General features: G+C 32.2%; 3 protein-coding genes across 3 annotated transcripts; 2 read left to right on the forward strand and 1 right to left on the reverse strand.

Moving 5' to 3' along the window:
* The first annotated feature begins 392 nt into the window (after positions 1 to 392).
* On the forward strand, positions 393 to 2505 carry LOC9301043. The gene is made up of 3 exons (XM_002864922.2): positions 393 to 817; positions 895 to 1110; positions 2102 to 2505. Exons 1-3 carry the CDS (start codon positions 566 to 568, stop codon positions 2189 to 2191), a joined length of 558 nt encoding a protein of 185 aa, XP_002864968.1. The 5' UTR covers positions 393 to 565; the 3' UTR covers positions 2192 to 2505.
* Positions 2506 to 6729: 4224 nt separating this feature from the next.
* LOC9301044 (uncharacterized protein At5g65660) lies at positions 6730 to 8387 on the reverse strand. Its single transcript, XM_002866638.2, has 2 exons — positions 7512 to 8387; positions 6730 to 7069 (listed from the first exon to the last, which is right to left on the reverse strand). The coding sequence occupies exons 1-2, from the start codon at positions 7746 to 7748 to the stop codon at positions 6887 to 6889; spliced, it is 420 nt and encodes a 139-aa protein (XP_002866684.1). The 5' UTR covers positions 7749 to 8387; the 3' UTR covers positions 6730 to 6886.
* A 9737-nt stretch (positions 8388 to 18124) lies between these two features.
* On the forward strand, positions 18125 to 20856 carry LOC9302757 (auxin-responsive protein IAA9). The gene is made up of 6 exons (XM_021024596.1): positions 18125 to 18307; positions 18836 to 19415; positions 19510 to 19736; positions 19849 to 19990; positions 20144 to 20205; positions 20505 to 20856. The coding sequence occupies exons 2-6, from the start codon at positions 18874 to 18876 to the stop codon at positions 20546 to 20548; spliced, it is 1017 nt and encodes a 338-aa protein (XP_020880255.1). The 5' UTR covers positions 18125 to 18307; positions 18836 to 18873; the 3' UTR covers positions 20549 to 20856.
* The last annotated feature ends 1048 nt before the right edge of the window (positions 20857 to 21904 follow it).

The following is a 21904-nucleotide window of genomic DNA, read 5'->3' on the forward strand; positions in this document are numbered from 1 at the left end:
AGAATTATTGGAATTTACATTAATAATACATCCTTAATTATCCCAAGAACGAATTGAGATACAAAATAAAAGGTTTATAGTATAATTCTAGTATTGCTTTGAGGTAAATAATCACTCGATAATTGATTTAGGGTTTGTATATGACAGTGACCGATGTTCGAACTTGGAAGGATGCATCATCAAATAAAAAGCCGTATTACATTAATCAAAAAGTTTAAAAGGCTAATTAATCATAAGAGTGATTATAATGTTAATGACTGTACCTCCACCAATCAACGCATTCATCATTACATGGGGGCCTGTGGTCGCGTGGTTAAAGAATAGTCAACGCACATGTAATTATGAATTTATCAGTGCGCCTGAAGTATAGATCCAATGGGCCTAAAGTATAGATCCAATGGGCTTTATTTGGTAGCCCAAAATATATGTTTTCTTCTAGATCTCTTTTTTTTTTTTTTTTTCTTTTCTTCATCGGTGTTTTTCACAGAGAATCTCCGATTTAGAAACAATCCTCCGTTCACGGCTAATCTCCGTTTGATCTCGCCGACACTCGAGCTCTTTACAGATGAAGGATGGAGACTCCTTACCATTAAGCACTTCTTCCGTCGCGGCCACGACGGTGAACGCCAAGAAGGAAACCGGTTATTCCGCTCTCTTCTCCAAAGGCCGATACAAGTTTTGGGCCTTAGCTGCGATTCTGTTACTCGCATTCTGGTCAATGCTCACTGGCACCGTCAATCTCCGTTGGTCTGCCGGTAACATTAACCATTTCACCGACGATCTCGTCTTTCCGATCCACGAGGATCTCGATGTTCTTGTGAGTCTCTTCTTCGCGATCTCGTTTTCGGATTTCTGTGAATTGGTTTTGATTGTGTTGTGTGATGAGGTTATTAGGAAATGGAGGAGAGGGAGAAAGTGGTGAAGCACATGTGGGATGTGTATAACAATGGCCGTCGTATAAGATTACCGAGGTTTTGGCAAGAGGCCTTCGAGGCTGCTTACGAGGAGCTTACCAGTGATGTACCTGATGTTGTTGAGGCTGCCATTTCCGAGATCGCTAGGATGTCTATTCGCTCCGTTGTTATAGATCCGCCTCCGCTTCATTCTACGGTGAGACTCTAACCACTGCACATTGCTCTCTCTGTGCGGTTTCATTATGCTTTTAGTGTGTTGAGGTCACAGATTAATTATGATTAGCTTTGGTTATACGTTGCTTAGCTTTGGAAGATAGAGATCAGAGTCTGTGTCGATTTTGCCGCTGAAATCTTAAGGTAGAAAAATAGTCTTGAGGAGCTAACTAACCATTCTGGATAATAGATAAGTATTATGCATAGGTGTTAACCATTCTTGAGGAGCTAATAGATTACTATTATGCATAGGTGTAAGTAGATTGGCTTCATCTTCTATTTCTTTTGGCAACTCTTTTTATCGTTTTACCGGCCAAAGAAGTTTGGTTTCTTCTCTTCAGCCAGATCAGGCAACTAGGGGAGAAAAAACATGTTGTCGCTCTTAATTACGGTCGAAGTTTTATATCCATCTTAGCGCATAATTCTAAGCAACTAATATGGATGTTGATCCTTTTCGGAGGGTTAGTGTGACGGGTAGGGGTATCAATATGAAAGCTTGTTCGTTTCGTGGTTCTGCGCTCTAGATTATGCCGATGAAGATACCTGCATAACTACAAAGTGATGATTGTCTATATGTAACTGAATTATGGAGAGATTGTAGGTTTCTCTGTCTGCATTTAATTCCACACTCAGCCACATAAGGTAGAGATATAAATGTTTGGATAGTCAGTTTTTCTCCTCCACGTACATTCTCTTATTAGTGCATTAGTCTGGCTTTTTACAATCCACTTCCATGCTGTTGATCTGCTCAATCGGAAAGGATTGATCTTCTCAACCAGATACTTCTTGCTATATAGCTGCATTGATGGTTAGGAGAGTTATAAAATAAGTACTGATCCAGTGAATCCCTCTTAATAGGCACAATATAGAAAGAATATGGCTATTTGGAAACCTTGAGTTTCTTTGTTTGTTGTAGGTGGTAACGAAACATTTAATACTTGTTGCATGATTAACTTGTGTCACTTTGTTTGCAGAATGTACGAGAATTGACAAAGACTCTAAAACTTGCGGACAACGGAAGATCGACTCAAATATCAAAACCAAGCAGCCGTCGATTGAAATAGCTATGGAGCTTTACGAAAGGTAGTGTAGTCGTCAGCCGGCGTGGCGTGACCATACTTAATGTCAGAAAGATCGATCAATCAATCTCATCCCTAAAAAATATGTCCATCGTTAGTGTTATTTTTTCTTCCACTAGGGGCATGAATCATTTCACTATCATCATCTCTATACGCCTACCAAAAAAAAAAAATCATCTCTATAAACAAAATTTTGAGCAAGTTTCTTGTCCACAGCCTGAATGGTTATGTCTTTTATTTTTGATTTTATAAATATTTCATATTTAGTTAGCCCATAAATGAAAATACCTTCCTATGAATATTCTAGTTATATTGAATAAATTTTCCAAAAACAATGAAATAAAATTTTAATTGTGCAAAAAGCTTAGAAATAAACAGATATATAATGTAACAGATTGATGGGATAACAAGTAAAAAAAAAAAACTTTTGTGTCTAAAAATAGTATTTTGTCCCTTGAGTTATTTCATTTATACAAATGGAAAAAATAATTATTGGATTGAGGAATCATCACATATAAAGAATGAAATAACACACATCCAAATGTCCAACAAAGGAAAGTATAAAAACAAAATATAATGATTTTTTAATCAAGAAAGAACTCCACTTGGGCACTATGAAACAACTTGCCACAACAAAAACACTCAATAGCATGATGAAAATGAGGCTTACGCTATAATCCGGAGAGACAACAAACAAAAAAGGCCTATATAACATTCATTTTCACTCGTTTGGTGATACGTCATGTTTCTCACTTAATTCTAGAATTATATTTTTAACACTAATCGCAATGATTGGAAAAAATATAGAGAACATAAATCAAACGTTTTCTATAAAAGGTTAAACAATAGCAAGAACAAAGTCTCAATTATCTTTAAGGACGAAAAACAAAAAAGTCTCGATTAACCTAAAACTGGCTTCAAATAGCAGATATCATTAAATTTTATTAGGCAAGTCTAACCAAGAATCTATTGGGAGAACCGGAGATCGACGGTCGAGATGATCGTCCAAGATTATGGAAATCATGTGTATGATATAGCATTGGTCCATATCCGAGTTTTAACATTATCTACAATTTGGAAACTAATGATGAATCCTTTTCGAATTCTGAAGCAGCCCAACAAGTTGTGTAGCAGCCCTTTCTTAATCATACCTGACAGATATTACAGAAGAGAAAAAAGGTCGAAAAAGAGAATATAATGGGACAGGTATGGATTGATGATAGCCAAATTTTCTTATTTAAATTATACTCTTTTTACAAAAGTTTTTAAAATCAGTTTAGGGACGAATCTATCGATAACACTTGAATAATCCAATTGGTGTCACGCCTAATTATGATGGATTATAACCTCCGAGAGGTTATAGTCCAGAAACTACGTAAACTTGCATTAATTAAGATTTAAATGCTTTTGAATTATGTGGCCAATGCCATACAAAACTAGATTCTAAGCAAAATTGTGGTTTTGACTGCAAAGGAGTTGGTACTAATCCATGGAGAAATTTTTCAATTAAAAGTACATGTACCTAACATTTTCAACATGGATTTCCACTATAACCGTTTTTTTTTATAAAATAATCCATTTGTTCTGTATTCGAATTCATTATATCTTTTATTTTTCATTGTAGCTATAGTATATTTAAATAAATGAAAAAATATGTATGATTAGAAGAAAAATTAAAAGGTGACGTCAGGATAAGAGGAAGCACTAAGAAATGTTCCCCCATGTGACCTTCTTCAATCGCAGGCCCGCTCTTGTCTTGCTTATCATCCGTACGTTTTACATTATACTCTACTTTTCATCATTTTCTTACAAATTATTTTTATGTTCTTATAATACATTTCTTAGTTTTTTTAGTTGACTATATACTGTTGAGTTGTTTCGAGGAATGTACGTATTGCGTACCAACTATATATATCACGGAAAAAATTATTCAAAATTTAATTACGAAAATTTTGAAATAACAGAATTATTTTTAAGTTAAGATGTTTTGATAGAAGAGTGAAGAAATTCCGAGTTAAAATGTTCTTATTTCCACAATATCTTTAAGAGAAAGCATGAGTTCATAATCTTATTTATTATTATACAATTTCTTCTGAATTATAAAGTAGTTATATTTTTTTTTATGTTCTCTTATGAGGGGAATCTTGTAGATTTTTTTTAGTGTTTCAGCATATTACTCCCTCCGTTTCAGTTTAGTTGTCGTTTTAAATTTTGTTTCATAATAGTTGTCGTTTTAGGTTTTTAATGCAAATGTTTGGTGAAAATTCCAGTTTTATCTTTACAGTTTTAATGTTTTGGCTAATGAAATTTTTTATAAAATATATTATTAAAGAGTAAAACAGAAAATTTAATGCTTTTTTAATTTGTGTGAAAAAACCTTAAACGACAACTAAAAGAAACGGGAGTATATGTTTTCTCAGCTAAAAACAAAAACAAATAAAGAGATAAAATGGCATGATCCCTAGGTTTCAGCGGTGATTGCGGTGCCCTCACATGCTTTCATATGACAACAGTATTTTTTAATACTACTGTTTTCATGATAATATTTTTTAGCAATACTATTATGACAATATTTAAATAAATGGTACTGCAATTTTTTTGGAGAATAATTATAATTATTATAGTAATCTAGTAAATTAGATCTACTAATAATAATGTGATTTTTATATACACATTGGTTGAAAAAGAATTTATGAATAGACAACATAAAGATACGCGTATCATACAAAATTTTGATATTCTTCTTGTTTAAACGTATAAGTTTCTGGAACATTGAAAACATTACATATAACATTTGTATACATAGAAATTCGAGCTCAACTACTTAGACTTAGGTGTTTTTATGTTACTGGTGTGTTCATAATCGGTTTAATTTCTTATCGTAATAAATGCAACTATAGTTAATGGAACTATTTTACTAGATTTGCAATATATTTTTAATACCAACAAACCAAATAATCTCCAAAAAAAATGGTCGCGGAAGAACCACGAAGCATAGATAACGTCATCAAATGAATCAGTACAGTCAATTTGTACTTTCCAGTGTAGGACGCACTTGAAACAACACTGTTTATTTTGCATCTTTTCGTAATATCTAACTCTTACAAAACATGATGAGAAAAAAAAAAAAACTCTTACAAAACATTTCATTACTTTTTGATTCAATGAAGTAAATTTACTTCTGACATTTTTTCTGTTGTTATTGTTTCCTTTTGTTGTGACGCGCTTTGAAATTCTAAACTTGCTTGATATGCTTAAAAAGAGATTTGATTCGAAACTTCGAGTTAACTTATTAACCTTTGCTATTTTATTTGGTTGCATAATTGATAATTAGTGGACTCGAGCAAAAGATAAATCTCTATCGATCAGATTCGGGGATAATTTAGATTAGAATATTGGGATCAACCAATGGATTTAACAGGACTGAAATTCATCAAATCATAAAAATATAAGAATAAAATAAAATAATAGTGAAATTAGGTCATGAAGTTGATTGTTAATGTTGGAGGGGTCCAAGTGGTGGGGATGTGTTTAGAGAGCACTTGGTTAAGAAAACTTGCCAGTGACGTCAATTTCCGATTGGGAACTTTAGTGCCAAATATAAAGTTTTTTTTTTATATTTTGAGGGTCCCTAACTTTATTAAACAGTGTGGAATTTTTATTTGGCAATTAACGGAATAGGTATCGTAATTAACGGAGAGCTATTTAACGTCTAATTCGTATTTTGTCCTAATCAAAACCAAATGAACTTTTGGTGGTTAGACGTCAATTTCAGTACGTAATTCCATATAAAAACATGTCTCATTTTGTAGGAACTTGAAAAAATATGGTGTTATTATCTGTTTTATCTTCTTTACCCTATCCAAGAGTTAGATATCTATTGGCGGAAAAGAAACAATTATTAATTTCTTGTCCATAATGTAAACGTATATAGATTTTTTAAAATGATGATTAATCACAAAGACTTCTTGTTGTAAACGCACAAGATTGAAACTTGGTTTTGCAGTTTTTCTACTTAAAGCATCAAACGTGGTTGCACAAAACACCTTTTAATTTTGTGGATTATTGATATAAAAGGAAATGTGAAGAATCATGCAATCTTCATTGGCTATTTCTGGTACAATTCAAACAGATCTCGAGATGTCTTAAATTGCTAGCAATCTATTATTTTGGTAAAAAAAAAATTAAACAAAAATTCACAATTTTCAGTTTCGTCTATCAATTCATTTGTAGCCAAAGAAAAACAGAATTGCATCAGGACATCGACATCGAAAATATCGTCTGACGAAATGTGCCATGTGTTTTGTGATTACACAGGTAGTAGCACAAAATAGGTGTAGGACTATAGGATATTAAACATAAAAAACAAAATAACTGTGCTATTTTTATTTTTTCACATAATACAAAATATCCAGTTTTCAAACATTATTGTTGTCAATAGAAAAAGAAAAACGTAAAAATTAACCTCAAATTCCATAATTTAGTTTGATTTAACAATCGTGTTATTCTGTTTTTTTTTTTTGGCACAATCAGACCACTTCATTTTATAGCAACTGAATACAAAAATAAATAATCAGTGATAAAAAAATTAAATTGTAAAATTTATGATCCATATGTACATAAAAACGAGATATTTCGACATTTTTTCCGCCTTTTTTGTTATCTTATAGCTAATTAAATCTAATACAAAGGAACAGGAAAACGCGGTGGCTTGACAGGTGGCGATTGCGGCGGAGTTTGGACATCTACGGTGGGTTTTTCCGGTCGAGGTGGCGCACACGGACACGGCAATGCTATGAATTTGGGTGTATTATCTCCAGGCATTAATACCGGCACGCTCAGATTCTGAGGTTTCTTCATGTCCTGTTCATAAGAATCATATTTCTTAGTTAATCATTCAACTTTACTTGTTTTTATGTTTATAAATTAATAACATCTAGTAACACAGATGTCTAAACTACTTCTACAACGTTATTTTATATTGTTTTAATAAAAACTCTGCTTTCCCAACATATTTACAAAAAAAAACCATAATTTTGTATTTACTATTACATGTAACAACTCAAATTCTTAAAATGTTTAGATTTAGCACCTCAAATTTCTTTAAGTAGTTTTTTTAGTAATTGAAAACTATTTATCAAAAAATAAAAATTAATTGAAAACTAAAGTACATATTAAACCATAATGTTTTGCTTACACGTTTCAAAACTGTAGTTTATATGAGAAAAATAAAAACTAGAAATTATTATAATTCATAGAGGTCCACAATTTGGAAATTGATATAAATTAACTTGAAAAGAGTTACCGGAAAAGGAGGTTTAGGTTTGTAAGGATTAGACTCGATGTCGGCGGAGGCGGAGGAGGGACGACCATTGGCCAAAGAGCGGCGGAGAGAACGATGTTTGTCCCAATGGTAACAACAAGAGAATATTCCGGAGAGGCTGAAAATGATTATAAGAAGCAGAGCTGTGCCGAGAGGGAATCCTAGTGACGGCCGAGAAGCATCCATGTGAGGCGGCGAGAAATCTTGAGTGTTCTCCATCTTCTACTACGACGGTGGCGATATAATCAACGGCTGCGATTGTGAGCTGATAATTTTGTTCTCTCATGTGTTAGAGAGAGAAAGAGAAGAGAAGAGAAGAGACCTTGTGAGTTTGGTGAGAACAGGGGACGGGGAAACAAGAAGAGATAGGGAGTGATTAGTTATAGAAGATTTTTTTTTTTTGCATAATAAAAAGAAATATAAAATGTTTTTTTATTTTATTTTACAACTGTGAAAAAGTTCTTTCTCAGTACAAATAAAGCAAATATGCTGTACAATAAAGTTGTCCCTTTTCTTTTCGCCGTTGAAATTTTTTATTCCCATTAATAATTATATCATTTTTAAACGATGGATTTTTCAAATATATAAGGATTATGTTTCTTGACTTTTGTTGAACCCATTTTATTATTTGATTATGCTTATTTAAAAGTAAATTTTGTTTTGTGCTGGAAAATTATGTTTTAGTGAGTGAAAAATATTTTTGACAAAATAAATGAGTGAAAAAATCTTGTATCCATGACTATAGAATTAATTAGCTAACTTTTATGGATTCCTTGGAGATGTTGATATTGGAATAATATGTGAGATTCTTTTATAAAAATGAAGACAGACAATTCCAAAGATAGTTTTATCTTTACATTTAGGGAAAAAGACCAATCAAAATGGAATTTATAAGTTTAAAAACCACTATGATAAAATAAAAATAGTTTAATGAATAATCTACAAGCAGAACAACATATATAGTAACGAAAAAAAATTCTTACAAAAAAAAAAAATCATAATAACGGAGTAATGTTTTCAGATAGTCTTTAAAATGATAAAACAATTAAATATCAGCTAAACAAATGTTTGTTTTAATAACAAATAATTTGAATTTCACATTTTTTGCTGCAAAAAAAGGTAACGTATTTTGTTATGTTTCCATTTTAATTCCTTTCAAAATAAGAGCTTAATCAAATTGTTATTGAAAATGATTAATGTCTTAATCCTACCAAAAAATAATACAGTAATTAATGTCTTAAATGAAATTAATGATGAATCTTGAAAAAGGGGAGAGAGAGTGGAAAATGTACGTGGAAAGAGAAGATAGAGAGGGCTGCCTGTACGGAGAAGACGTGGGCTCCAAGCTCCACCATGTTAATCCTTTCTAGCCGTTTGGTACCTAATCTTCATTAATTACCCTAAATCCTACTCTTATCTCCACTAGCTACTCCTACCAAATCTACTAACTTACGCTTAACTCTATCATAAACACAAACAAAACGGTTCTTCGTATTTATGCAAGGCTCTCATGTAATATTTCTGGTTTAAAATAGTAATGAGTCGGGTTAGAAAGAGTTTTAGGACAACATTATTGAAACTTCTTTATCATGAAACAAATTTTAATGATAAAGAAAAGATTGCATCGTTATTTGTTTACTCATGGAATAACGTTGGCTCGTCGATCTCCACCGACGTTATTCTATTAAATTTTGATGAGCTTTCACATTTTATAATATAGTTTCAAGCATTTTTAAATGCGAGAGAAAAGTATATGCTGGTACGAGTACTATATGCTAGCTACCAAATCAAAACAATTATCACATGATTTGTCTCTATTCGATCGATTTGTTTTTCAACGATTACATTAATTCTGATTGAGATTCTTAATTACATATTTTTTGGTTTCTAGATATTTATCTCGATGTGATAAACATACTTAACTATTTAATCCATATAACATACACAAAGTCATAATAGACCATTGCTATACACATAATTTGTTACAGACCTTCTCATGCATTAATTTTGGGAACCCTCTGTCAAGCAAAAAAAAAAAGAAGCATTTTCACTGTTTGATATTAGGTGAAATTTCTAAGATAGTACTCCCTCTGTCCTATTTTATTAGATGTTTGGACTAACAGCACAGAGATTAAGAAACAATAAATGTTTTCTCATTTATGAAAATTCAACCAATAGAAGAAGATACTGCATAATTAAAATAATTAAAAACTATTAAACTAATATATAAATCATGCATTGAAAGTAGAGAAAATCTTATATAATGGAACAAATTAAAAGGTCTAAAACATCTTATATATTGGGACAGAGGGAGTATAAAAATCTATTTAAATACATCAATCAATACTCCACATGTCCTAGTCATTTAATATAAACTTTTTTTTTTTTTTGCCAACCTTTGAAATTAATAAAGCATTCAATATACTTTCCAAGTTTTGTGTAATATATCGAAACTAGGCTAGGCTCGCTATAAAGACGAAACTAATACGATCATGTTATGGCCATGTGCATTGATTATGTGTGGGCGCTTGTTAACAGCCACACCCGAATTTTGTAACGATTGGAAGAGAACTTGAGTTACTACTCGTTGAACGTACGTACGTCATTTAGTTTTTTTTTTTTTTTTTTCTCGATTTAATTTATCATAAAGGTGTTCTCATAGCAAGGAAAAAGAAGTTGTGCTAACTTCGTTTTTGTTGATAGAAGTTGTTGAACATCAAAACAGATAATGTGGCATTGACGAATTGTGTTTGGTTCCTACACCGTCCCAAGACAATTCGTCCCCACTTACACCTTAACATGTCTCCTTCCAAAATATACGCTCTTTCTTTCCAACTTTGAGTTCTCATCACCAATTTAATTTTATTTTTCAAAATTTTCAACAAATATTTATTGATTTTTTTCATATGCATTAATTTTAATTGAATACGATAGACAAGGTTTATTTGTGATATAATCAAGAGACAAGATATACTAATCACATATTTAGTGATTAAGATGTTGTTGAGACGTGGTTCATTCATAGATTATCCACTTGGTCGCTATAACATAAAACCCGGAATACAATCAAATCCAAAAAAAAAGAAAGTATTTACTCTGATCCGACAAAATCCATACTATAGGGTAAAATCTTATACATAGCAAAAAGGCCAAAAACTCAAATTTTCCGGGTGACTATGGAACATATTTACGTCAAAAGTTTGGGACTTTTGCCGGCGATGCGTATCAACATTTTCTTTCTTTAAGTTGTCAATTTAATTAAAAACATCTACTAGAAATATGGGACACTTTTATAAGTATAAATAAAAATGTTGTCAAATAGAGAAAAACCTTACGACTCAAAACTACCACATTCGATTTGAAATTACGAAAATGGACCTGAGCGTTTTCGGTTTTGGACCTTTGGCCTTTTGAGTTCCTAAGGGACAAATATTGGTCCATAAATCTTAAACGACTTCAAGATTGAAAGTACAGATATCCATGATAAGATTGATATGGGAATACTTTGTTTTCTATTTTTATATAATGTTTGACGTGTATGTATTTGTTAATAAATAAACGTAACATGTTTGATCGTTGAAGATACCAGGAAATGATACATAAAGTATTAATTAAATTTTGTCACATGGGACAGTATCAGTAACCCAATATATAGACTATTAAAGTCAATATTAAGTTAGATTTTACGGCTGCTATAAGATCTAATGAAAACAAAAGAGTAGCTTCCGTGTGGAACTCGAATTTGACAAACCTCTTACTTCGATTCTGACTTATACTAGTAATTTTTAGGAGGAACTGCGAAGGAAAATATGAAATCCAAACACTATTTGAACAAAGGAACCAGAGCGTCTCACCTAGCTTTTCAAAGAACCTGTTAACGTCGGAAGCACCAATAAGATCGGAAGACCTCACACCGAAGTCAAACCAGTAGCAAACCGACAGGGAGGAAAAGCAAGAACTCACCGAGACCAGAGACACAAATACAACTACCATCACTCCTCACCAGCCAGACGTAGAGAGCAAAAAACACTAGGAACAAGGCATAAACCTTGAAGATCAACCGGAGATAAACCAATTAAGAAAAACAGCTCTTGCGCGCGGACACTCGTCGAACCAGCTTTAGCCACCTACGGACAAAAAACTGACGACGTCCTCGCAAGAGAAGAGCTAGAGAACGATTCCACTGCTTTGCCCAGAACCTATATCCAAGGAAAACAGGCTAGTAGGTGGCTCAGCAGCAAAATTCCATCAGATTGGTCAACACCAAAAACGAACCAGCCCAAATCACCACCACGACCAAGCAAGAGGACACAATAGAGAGGTAGAGCACATATCCAAAAATAAACCCCACAACGTCGAGGATGTCCATCATATATACCATTTTTTTTTTCTGTCATAGAACATTTGTTTTCGATTTTTTTTTATTATACAGATTTCAAATGTAGTATTGGGGAGGTCTTCAGTACCTTCTATTTACCCCGCCATATATAACATATGTGGTCAATTATTTGTTATAGTTTATGCAACAACCGATTTATAATGCTTTCACTGCTTCGAATGTTTAGTGGTTATCTTCCCATATGTCTAAGCTCTGGCTTCCGCATAGCCTCCACTCATGTATTGCGATAATTGATAATGTATAAGCTACTTACCTATGTGCTAATCCAATCTTCCATTTTCGAATGAAACATATTGCGGTTCACTAACAACAAAAGAATTATGACTTCATTTGGGCGGCCTCGTTCAAAATGGTGCTTTACGAGTTACTTGTATAAATGCTTATGCGGATTTCCTCTATGTAACGATCTTGAAGAGAGGGTTTTTGGATAATATCTATGTGTATATTATTATTAGATTCATGTATATCGTGTACTTGTTCTCTTGGATTCTATAGCTCTCTTTATTTATATGTATATAAATGTCTGCAAACGTTGCAGCTTGTTCAATGAATAATATATTTCTCTGCAATAAGAAGAAACACGGTTACTTTAGTACACAGTAACATCATGTAATGCTGTAGTTCTTATGACACATCTCTTTGATGTCTTCGAAATTTAGAACTTTCATATTGACATACGACAACAATTATTTTCTGAGAGTTAGAAATTTCTTAGTAAGAATATATACCTATCTTCCATATGCAAACATTTATAAACACGGTTATTGACGATAATTAAAATAAAATTAAGCACAATTATTTTCAGGAGTTTTTTGTTTTTGTTTTTACAATTGAACTCATATATAAATTATTTTCAAATTTCTAAAATGAAAAATATAACGATTTTATATTTTTCCTTGGTAGTATAATTAGAATTGCTATTTTTTTTCCGATGAAATGTGTAATTGATCAAGTATAAAACTATTTACAGAAAAAAGTTTCCAGCTGACCTTAAAAAGCTATGTTCTAATTGTTTGCTATTTTAACTTGGAATCACAATAAAAATATCTACATCTATGTATGTGTGTGTCAGATCACAATAAAAATATCTATAACTATGAATGTGTGTGAGTGTGAACTGTGACTGGGTCTTAAATTGGTCACCGCTGTTTCTTTTAGGGTCAATGAGTGTATCCACTAAACCCATCTTACACTTTTTTCATATCACAACTTGTGTGTTTGCTTTCAATCAAACAAATAATTTCTATAAAACGTGTTTCAACCATTATAATTGTAAACACTAAACCTATCTTAATTCTTTGTTAAAAAAAAAAAAAAAAAACCTATCTTAATTATACTTTTTATATCACAACTTGTGTGCGTTTGCTTCCTATCCAGAAAATAAATCCATAAAACGTTTTTAATAACCACTATAATATATATCCAACATTTAGTATTAATTTAATCTTTCATTAATCCAACAATGAACAACATATTATCAACTAATTACGATGGGGTATGCAGCATGTTGCTGGGTTTGTTTTGAGAGTGACGCAAATCTGTCTTTTCTCCAATCTAATCAAAGATACATAGCGATTCGGTGACATCAATTGTAGAAACAAAAAAGATTTGATTAAATAGAGAAATCGACTTAATATGCATTAATAATACGAGTAGTTCTTATGTTATAGAAAAATCCAAACCTGTTGCACAAGTAAAACTTAAGCTGTATGGGACCATGTAGATGTAGACCAAGACCCAAAGCGATAGGTACTGGATACAAATACAGGCAGGCCCGGTCCTTGAATATTTGGGGCCTCAAGCATATTTCAATAATATAATTTTTTATTTAAAACTATTATTAAAAATTTAAACAAAACTGTAGAAGACAAGATTCGAACTCAAGACTTAACACTAACTTATTAACTACACAACCACTAGGCTAAGCAAGTTTCTTTGTAATATGGTCCTAAAAACTTTATTATATTTTGTGGTCTAAAGCAGATGCTTTGCCTGCTTTATAGGTGGGCCGGGCTTGAATACAGGTGTTATTCAGTACAAAGAAAAAAGCCATTTTCTCTTTTTCTTAATCCAATTCATATACAGCTATATATATATATATAGTTTTAAATGTTATCTTTTATGTACTAGTAATTTAGTATGAGGGAGGTTTTATGTGAAAACTCGAAGGTGTATTTGATTTTGGATCAAATATATTTTAATGGGTCTCTCGTATATTGATGATCACCTCTTGGTACATTGTCCTATACCAACTCGTTAAAATTAATTATTTTATTTTGTTGTGCAAATCCGATTTAGTAGCTCGGCGTTTGACCGCATATATGACAATAAAAAAGTAGTTGTTTTTGTGCATATATCTAAGTTTAAAATATAAAATAAAAATGGGATACAAAGAAATATAAACATTGACAGCAACATGACTGACTAACGAAAAAATATCTTAGGGCATCATCAATGGGGGATCATGTGAGGATGTTCTTATAGAGAATATAATGTTAAAATAATGTAAGATCATGTGTTTAGATCTTTTGTTTAGAAGTTGATTAGTGGGAAAACATGTGTAAGATCTTAAGACTTAATAATATAATAATCTAAATTAAATTAAGATTTTACAATTATTAAAACATTTAAAAATAACATATAAATTGCAAATGCCAAATTTATGAAAAACTGAAAATAAAAGTGAAAATACAATACTAAATATTTATGAAAAAAACATTAAAAATATAAATAACAATAAACAAACAAACATATTACTTAATAAAAGCACAAAAACATTTTATCTAATTAATACATAGTTTATTATCCAAATTTATTCCAAATATGTTGAATATTCCAACCAATGCCCAAATGCCACGTCACCCCGCAACACCCACAAGAACAGATCCAGGTCAAGAGCCCAGTTCCTGATCTTAAGCCCATTGACCCATTTTTTTGGATTTAAATAATGCTTAGATCAGGGGGGGTGATCCCCCAATGCAGATGGTCTTACGGTGGCTGTGGGTTGATCTCTGTAATATAATAAGACTAGAAAATGACCCACGCATAATATATTATATTTTTATAGGAATCAAATTTTTATAATTATAACAGTTGAAGAAGATAACTCTAAACGTTAAAAATTTGACTAATATCTGTAAAAAAATGTATATTTGATATTTTTTAGACAATTTGGTTTTTTTTTTTTAATTGCATAATCTAATGTATAATTACACTTAAAAAGTTTCTATGAAAATATTAGTTTTTTTTTTCATAACACTTACACATCTAACACTTAAATAAGGTTATTGATCTTCATCCGTGATAGAGTCATTAAGATTTCAGACCACTCTCTAGCCTACTATTTTTTGTGATTTCAAACCACTATTTGGCTTAGTGTTGTTCTTATTTTGAGTTATTAATTTTGTGATGCAAACTTAACATCGTCTTGTCAAATGTAAACATAATATACTTTAAATATGTTTTTTTACCAAATTTTTGAGTTAAAAACATTGGATTTAAATGAGAAACTCTCAAATGTGTTTTTCTATTTGATTATGTTATAGAGTTGTAGTTCCACTTGAGATATATGTTACATAATTTACATATCACTTTTTTTAGTTAACAACTTACATATCACTTTAAGTATATTTTGTTATACAACTCATGGATAATATAACCATTATTATTATTATTTTTATAGAAGATAGATTATAACGTTTTTGAATTTTCATGATTTGTTTCTATAATTTTTTTGTCATCAATTTGTTTGTGTAGTTTCACAAAAAAGTGTGACTCTTTCAATGTCTTTGTCTTAAATGAAAAATTTTAAGTTCAGTTTAGTAACTTTTTTTAGTGAACATTTAATAATAAATAAAATCTTGTAGTATATTGCTCTTATAAATTAATATTTCAATTTAAATTTTATTTTTCTCTTTAAAATTGTAGAAACACAATTACGTATAAAAATTTTACTCTACCATGCATTTAAATATGACTTCCATTCTAAAACTCATTAACTTATTCAAAAAATATGAAGTATGATCATTTTAAATTTTGTTTATGTTAAAAGTTGAATTATATTATTATTATTGATATAAATGCCATAGTATTACTTTCACAATTTTAAAATTTGATTTATTATATTTAATTCGTTTTTCTTTAATTAAAATTTCTATTAGTTATAACTAACATCAATATAAATAAATATGAATTAAATGAACATTGTAATTATATTTTAATGTAAAAATTAGAAAATATTGAGTAATGATATGGCTTTGTTTAATTGGATGTTTAACATGATGATGTGGACACCTTAAGAGGAGAGAAAACTCTCTCATTATATATATAGATTTTTTTTTCACAGAAGAAGAAATATCTTACGTACATTACTAAATTCAAATCCTCCCCACTACGAGACCTGGCCCATCAAGAAGGATAGTGACTTATGGGCCTATGTTATATAATGAATAAAAGCCCAATAAAATGAATTTCATAAACTAGTGTACAAAGTCTGGGCCCAAAGTAAACAGTCTAACGTGTCTTGTCCTTGATCTCCTCCACTCTAATTATAAAATAATTAATTACGGGAAAAAAGATTAATTTCTTTAGTTAATCCATCATTAATCAGAGACTAATAAAATAAGCGTGAAGGACAAAAGCAATACGGGTCCCATTGTCTTGTCTCAACCCGCATTATTTGTACTCGCAAATGCTAATCTGATCTACTGTTTAACTTTCGCATTTTTGTAATAATTTTTTCTGTATTACTAATCACTTTTTAATTAGCCACACATTTTCAAGTCCTCGTAGTTTTTCTTTTTTTGAATTGGGAGATATGTTTGTTAATCGTCTTTAAATCTTTTGCAAAAGGAAAATAAAAATAAAAAAGAGAGAGGGGGTAAAAAAGAGATAACGTGAGTGGTACGGAAGAGTGATGATGAAAAAAAGAGTCAGAGAAGATGATGATGATGATGAACGGACACACAGGCCTCTCTTACCATCAAATCCAACGGTCAGATATTTTGTGCTTCCCATGCGCGTCTTCTTCTTCTTCCATCCCATTTCCACCCCCTTTGTTATTATTATGCTCCCTTCCCCAATTCCTTTTTTTTTTTTTTACCTACTTTGATTTTTACAATGGTGAATACTGAATACCAATGACTAGAAAAATTAATCTACACAATTCACTTCTTTACCACCTACAAATTTACTTTTAGCTTAATTCACACATATTTAATAACCATATATTTGTTGTTCACATTTAAATTTTGGGTACATTTTTCATATCTTTTAAAAAAATTCGCAAAATGAATCAACAAAAACACATAGTGTAAAAGAAATTCGGTTAAAAGTGTACATAGTCGGACAAACTTATATGCATCTAAAATTTTCATTAGTATAAATTAATTTTCCATTAGTTTACTGATTAAGTGCAAGTTCACCAAAAATGAAAAGCAAAACTCTAGTAGTAAAGTATTTACCATTCATCCATCTAGAAGACTAATGAACCCAAAAAATTTCAAGTTTGAGGGGACTAACATTTGTCTAATGGGCCCCATCCAGTTGGGCCAATCTAAGTAAAAAAATGAAAAGATAAGGAAATGCAATAATGAAAGTTAAAGAAATTAGGAAGGTGGCGGATTTTAATTAAACTAAAGAAAGAAAGATTATTGAAAAAAGATTAAGAAGTTTAGTTAATTAAAAATTTAATTTTAGATTAATAAAGTAGAGAGAGAATGAGAAAGTGGAGGAGGTTAGATGTCCCATTCACCACCCGGCAAACCGACTTGGAATGCCGCTTTCTTGTCCCCTCCTCACTCCTCTTTTTCTCTCCATCTAATTACCATTCTACCCTTCAACACTTAATCACGTCATTATTACACAGAGGTTATATTAGTCTTTTAAAACAAAAGGATAGAATCGGAATTTAATATTTGCAGACAACCATCCCCTTTCGGGTGGAGCCAGAAAGTGGAATTTTTTTTTAAAGATCCGACTCCCGACAATTGTATATCAACGGTTCATATCCGCTGATTTAAATCGGACGGTTCATAATTATTAACATGATCAAATCTGAACCGTTGGATTAGAATCCGTTCCTAAACAAAAATACGCAACTTTCTCCACTTATTTACTATTCTGCCACTTTCTTTAATTTAATTTTTAATCTCGGCTACGAGTTTCTGGGTGATGATACTTAAGCTTTTTTTCTTTCTGCTTTGCTTTAATGGAAGGACCTTGACACTTCTCTCTCTCCCTTTCTCTTTGCTATTCATCTTCTACAGTTTCGTAAAAATTATTCTCTTCTTCTCCTAAATATCTGTGACTCTAATTTTGATCGTCTTCTTCTTCGTCTTCAGCTTCCATTTTTCCATCAACGATTTGTTTTTCCCTTGAGGTAACTTTTTCTTCTCTGTTTCGAATCCGGTAATTTGAGCTTGATGATGTTTGTGTGTGAATATGTGTGTTAGTAGTTACTAGATCTAGGAGTTATTTAGTTTCTTCGTTTTTTTTTTTTTGGAACTCTTTGAGGTTATTTCTATGGCGAATTTTGGCTTCTGTGAGCTGTTGGCTTAAACCTAGCTGTTGGCTTAAACCTTGCTAGGTTTAGTGATGTGTAGATAGAATTCCGTGGAAGGTGAAATCTGAGATCAGCTTGAAAAATGTATCTCAACGGTTTAGTTTCGTCGTCTGACCTAGAGTTGACTTCTTTTTCTTTAATAGCTTTCCATTTTCTCTTCGTTTTGCTCTAGATTTCGTTTTGTGAGTTTTACCTAGATGCAATCTACTCTAAAACCTAATTGATACGGTTTAGAGTTGCTTCGGATTTTTGTTGAAATTGAGTTCTTGATTCTTTTTGGTAATTTAGGGTTTTGTTTGAGGATTTAATTATGGTTATGTGAATTTGATGTGTAAAAATCATCAGGTAATCACCTTTGCAGTTGAAGAAACCTTAAGTATCCAATGTCTACGGAAGAGGAGCTACAGAGCAATGTCTCTGTGGCAAGTTCTTCACCTACTAGCAATTGTATCTCCAGGAACACTCTAGGTGGACTTAAAGAGCATAACTACTTGGGTCTCTCTGATTGTTCTTCTGTTGGAAGCTCCACTCTCTCGCTCCTTGCTGAAGATGACAAAGCTACTATCAGCCTCAAGGCTACGGAGCTGACACTTGGTCTTCCTGGATCACAATCTCCTGCGAGAGACACAGAGCTTAACCTTTTGAGCCCAGCAAAGCTCGATGAGAAGCCATTCTTTCCTTTGCTTCCTTCTAAAGATGAGATATGCTCGTCCTCGCAAAAGAACAATGCATCCGGAAACAAAAGAGGCTTTTCTGATACAATGGATCAGTTTGCTGAAGCTAAAAGTTCAGTCTATACTGAGAAAAACTGGATGTTCCCTGAAGCTGCAGCCACCCAGTCTGTAACAAAGAAGGATGTGCCACAAAACATACCGAAAGGACAGTCGAGCACTACAAACAATAGCTCTAGTCCACCTGCAGCCAAGTATGACTAGAAAATAGGAGCATTCATCCGATTTTGATATGGATTACTTTCAACAGCTAGCTAACTGGTGTTTTCTGGATTCTGGAAATTTCAGGGCACAAATTGTCGGTTGGCCTCCTGTGAGATCCTACAGGAAGAACACATTGGCCACTACTTGTAAGAACAGTGATGAAGTTGATGGGAGGCCAGGTTCTGGGGCACTCTTCGTGAAGGTCAGTATGGATGGTGCTCCTTATCTGAGGAAAGTTGACCTGAGGAGCTACGCTAACTACGGGGAGCTTTCTTCAGCCTTGGAGAAAATGTTCACCACTTTCACTCTAGGTGAGATGTTTCAGTGATTGCTAGTGATGTGTTTGCAAACCTCTTTCTCTTTATGGATCAATGAATGAGTGCAATCAAAGTGGTTAACCTGCACTGTTTGTTTCATGTTTAGGTCAATGTGGATCTAATGGAGCTGCTGGGAAGGATATGCTTAGTGAGACCAAGCTTAAGGATCTTTTGAATGGAAAAGACTATGTGCTCACTTATGAGGATAAGGATGGGGACTGGATGCTTGTTGGAGATGTTCCATGGGAGTAAGCTTCCTCTCTTATATTCAAAACTTGTTAGAAGCTTTCTCTACTCTCTGCCAGATATCTTAGAATCAAATCTAACATGCTATAGAAGATTAGATCATGGTGATTGGTATAAGCGCTCCTGAGTGATTTCTGATCCGATGTATATTACAGGATGTTTATTGATGTCTGCAAGAAGCTGAAGATAATGAAAGGATGTGATGCTATTGGGTTAGGTAAAGTCTTTTCTTCTCTCTGCTCCTAAGATACAACGTAAACTACTATCTCTAAAACCCATTGCAAGTAGGTTTATGATGAGATTAGTGGTTTGTTGGTGTGAGTTACTTGTAGCTGATTTAGAAAGTTCAATTCATATTTGATCACTTGTCTTCTTTTGGGAGTAAAGACGATAAATTAACATGTAAATATAACGTAATTAAACTGACATAAATAATAGTCGTTATTAGGAGTTTGGTATGGACTTTGAATCTAAAATGTCTTAATGATTCAATGTGGTGAACTGGTGATATTGCAGCTGCAGCTCCGAGAGCAATGGAGAAATCGAAGATGAGAGCTTAAAAGATGGAACATGACAAAGCTTTCTAATTATACAAAATATGTGCGATCTTTTGGTGGTGTTTTTAATTCAAAACATCAATAACTTTAGTTTCTGAGATTTTAAAAAGAAGTAAGACTACGAATGTAAGGAAATGAAGAAGAATTAAAAATGATCTATTTTTGTTGTTGTTTGTTGCTTTAGTCGAACCAGTAAACTGGTCGTTGTTTTATGTTTTGGGTTTGATTTGGATGTGTGGTTGACTTCTATCTTTGAGATATTATTTGATGTAACTCTCTTTTTTTTTTAAAATGTAAATTAATTTGTGATTTTTTAACATGGAGTAGTGTTTGATGCATTTGTGAATTCTTATACAAAATTTTAGAAACCTATATAATATAACAAGAAAGAAAAAAAGAGAAAAAAAAAAAAAGAGAAAAAAAGAAACAAATCAATATACCCTATTCTTAATTAGTTCATTGCTAATCTAATAGACATGATCTACACGCAAACATTGTGACTGATGATAGTGTAGATGATCTACGCGAGGATAGAATCGGAATTTAATATTTGCAGACAACCATCCCCTTTCGGGTGGAGCCAGAAAGTGGAATTTTTATTTAAAGATCCGACTCCCGACAACTATATATCAACGGTTCATATCCGCTGATTTAAATCGGACGGTTCATAATTATTAACATGATCAAATCTGAGCCGTTGGATTAGAATCCGTTCCTAAACAAAAATACGCAACTTTCTCCACTTATTTACTATTCTGCCACTTTCTTTAATTTAATTTTTAATCTCGGCTACGAGTTTCTGGGTGATGATAATTAAGCTTTTTTTCTTTCTGCTTTGCTTTAATGGAAGGACCTTGACACTTCTCTCTCTCTCTTTCTCTTTCTCTTTGCTATTCATCTTCTACAGTTTCGTAAAAAATATTCTCTTCTTCTCCAAAATATCTGTTACTCTAATTTTTGATCGTCTTCTTCTTTGTCTTGAGCTTCCATTTTTCCATCAACGATTTGTTTTTCCCTTGAGGTAACTTTTTCTTCTCTGTTCTTTCTAATCTGGTAATTTTGAGCTTGATGATGTTTGTGTGTGAATATGTGTGTTAGTAGTTACTAGATCTACGTTGTTTTGAAAAAAATTTAGTAGATCTACGAGCTATTGAGTTTCTTCTTCGATTTTTTTCACTCTATAGCGACATCTTGGTTTCTGTGAGCTGTTGGCTAGGTTTAGTATTACTATTAAACCAGTTCTGGTTTTGGCTTATTTAGGATACAAATAAACCCGGTTAAATGCAATCTACTCTAGAATTCTGATTTATATGGTTTAGATATTGAATTTTGGTTGAAAGTGGTGTGAGTTAGATCCCC

This window comes from Arabidopsis lyrata (genome assembly GCF_000004255.2).
Source record: "Arabidopsis lyrata subsp. lyrata unplaced genomic scaffold ARALYscaffold_8, whole genome shotgun sequence".
NCBI classification, from domain to species: Eukaryota; Viridiplantae; Streptophyta; class Magnoliopsida; order Brassicales; family Brassicaceae; genus Arabidopsis; species Arabidopsis lyrata.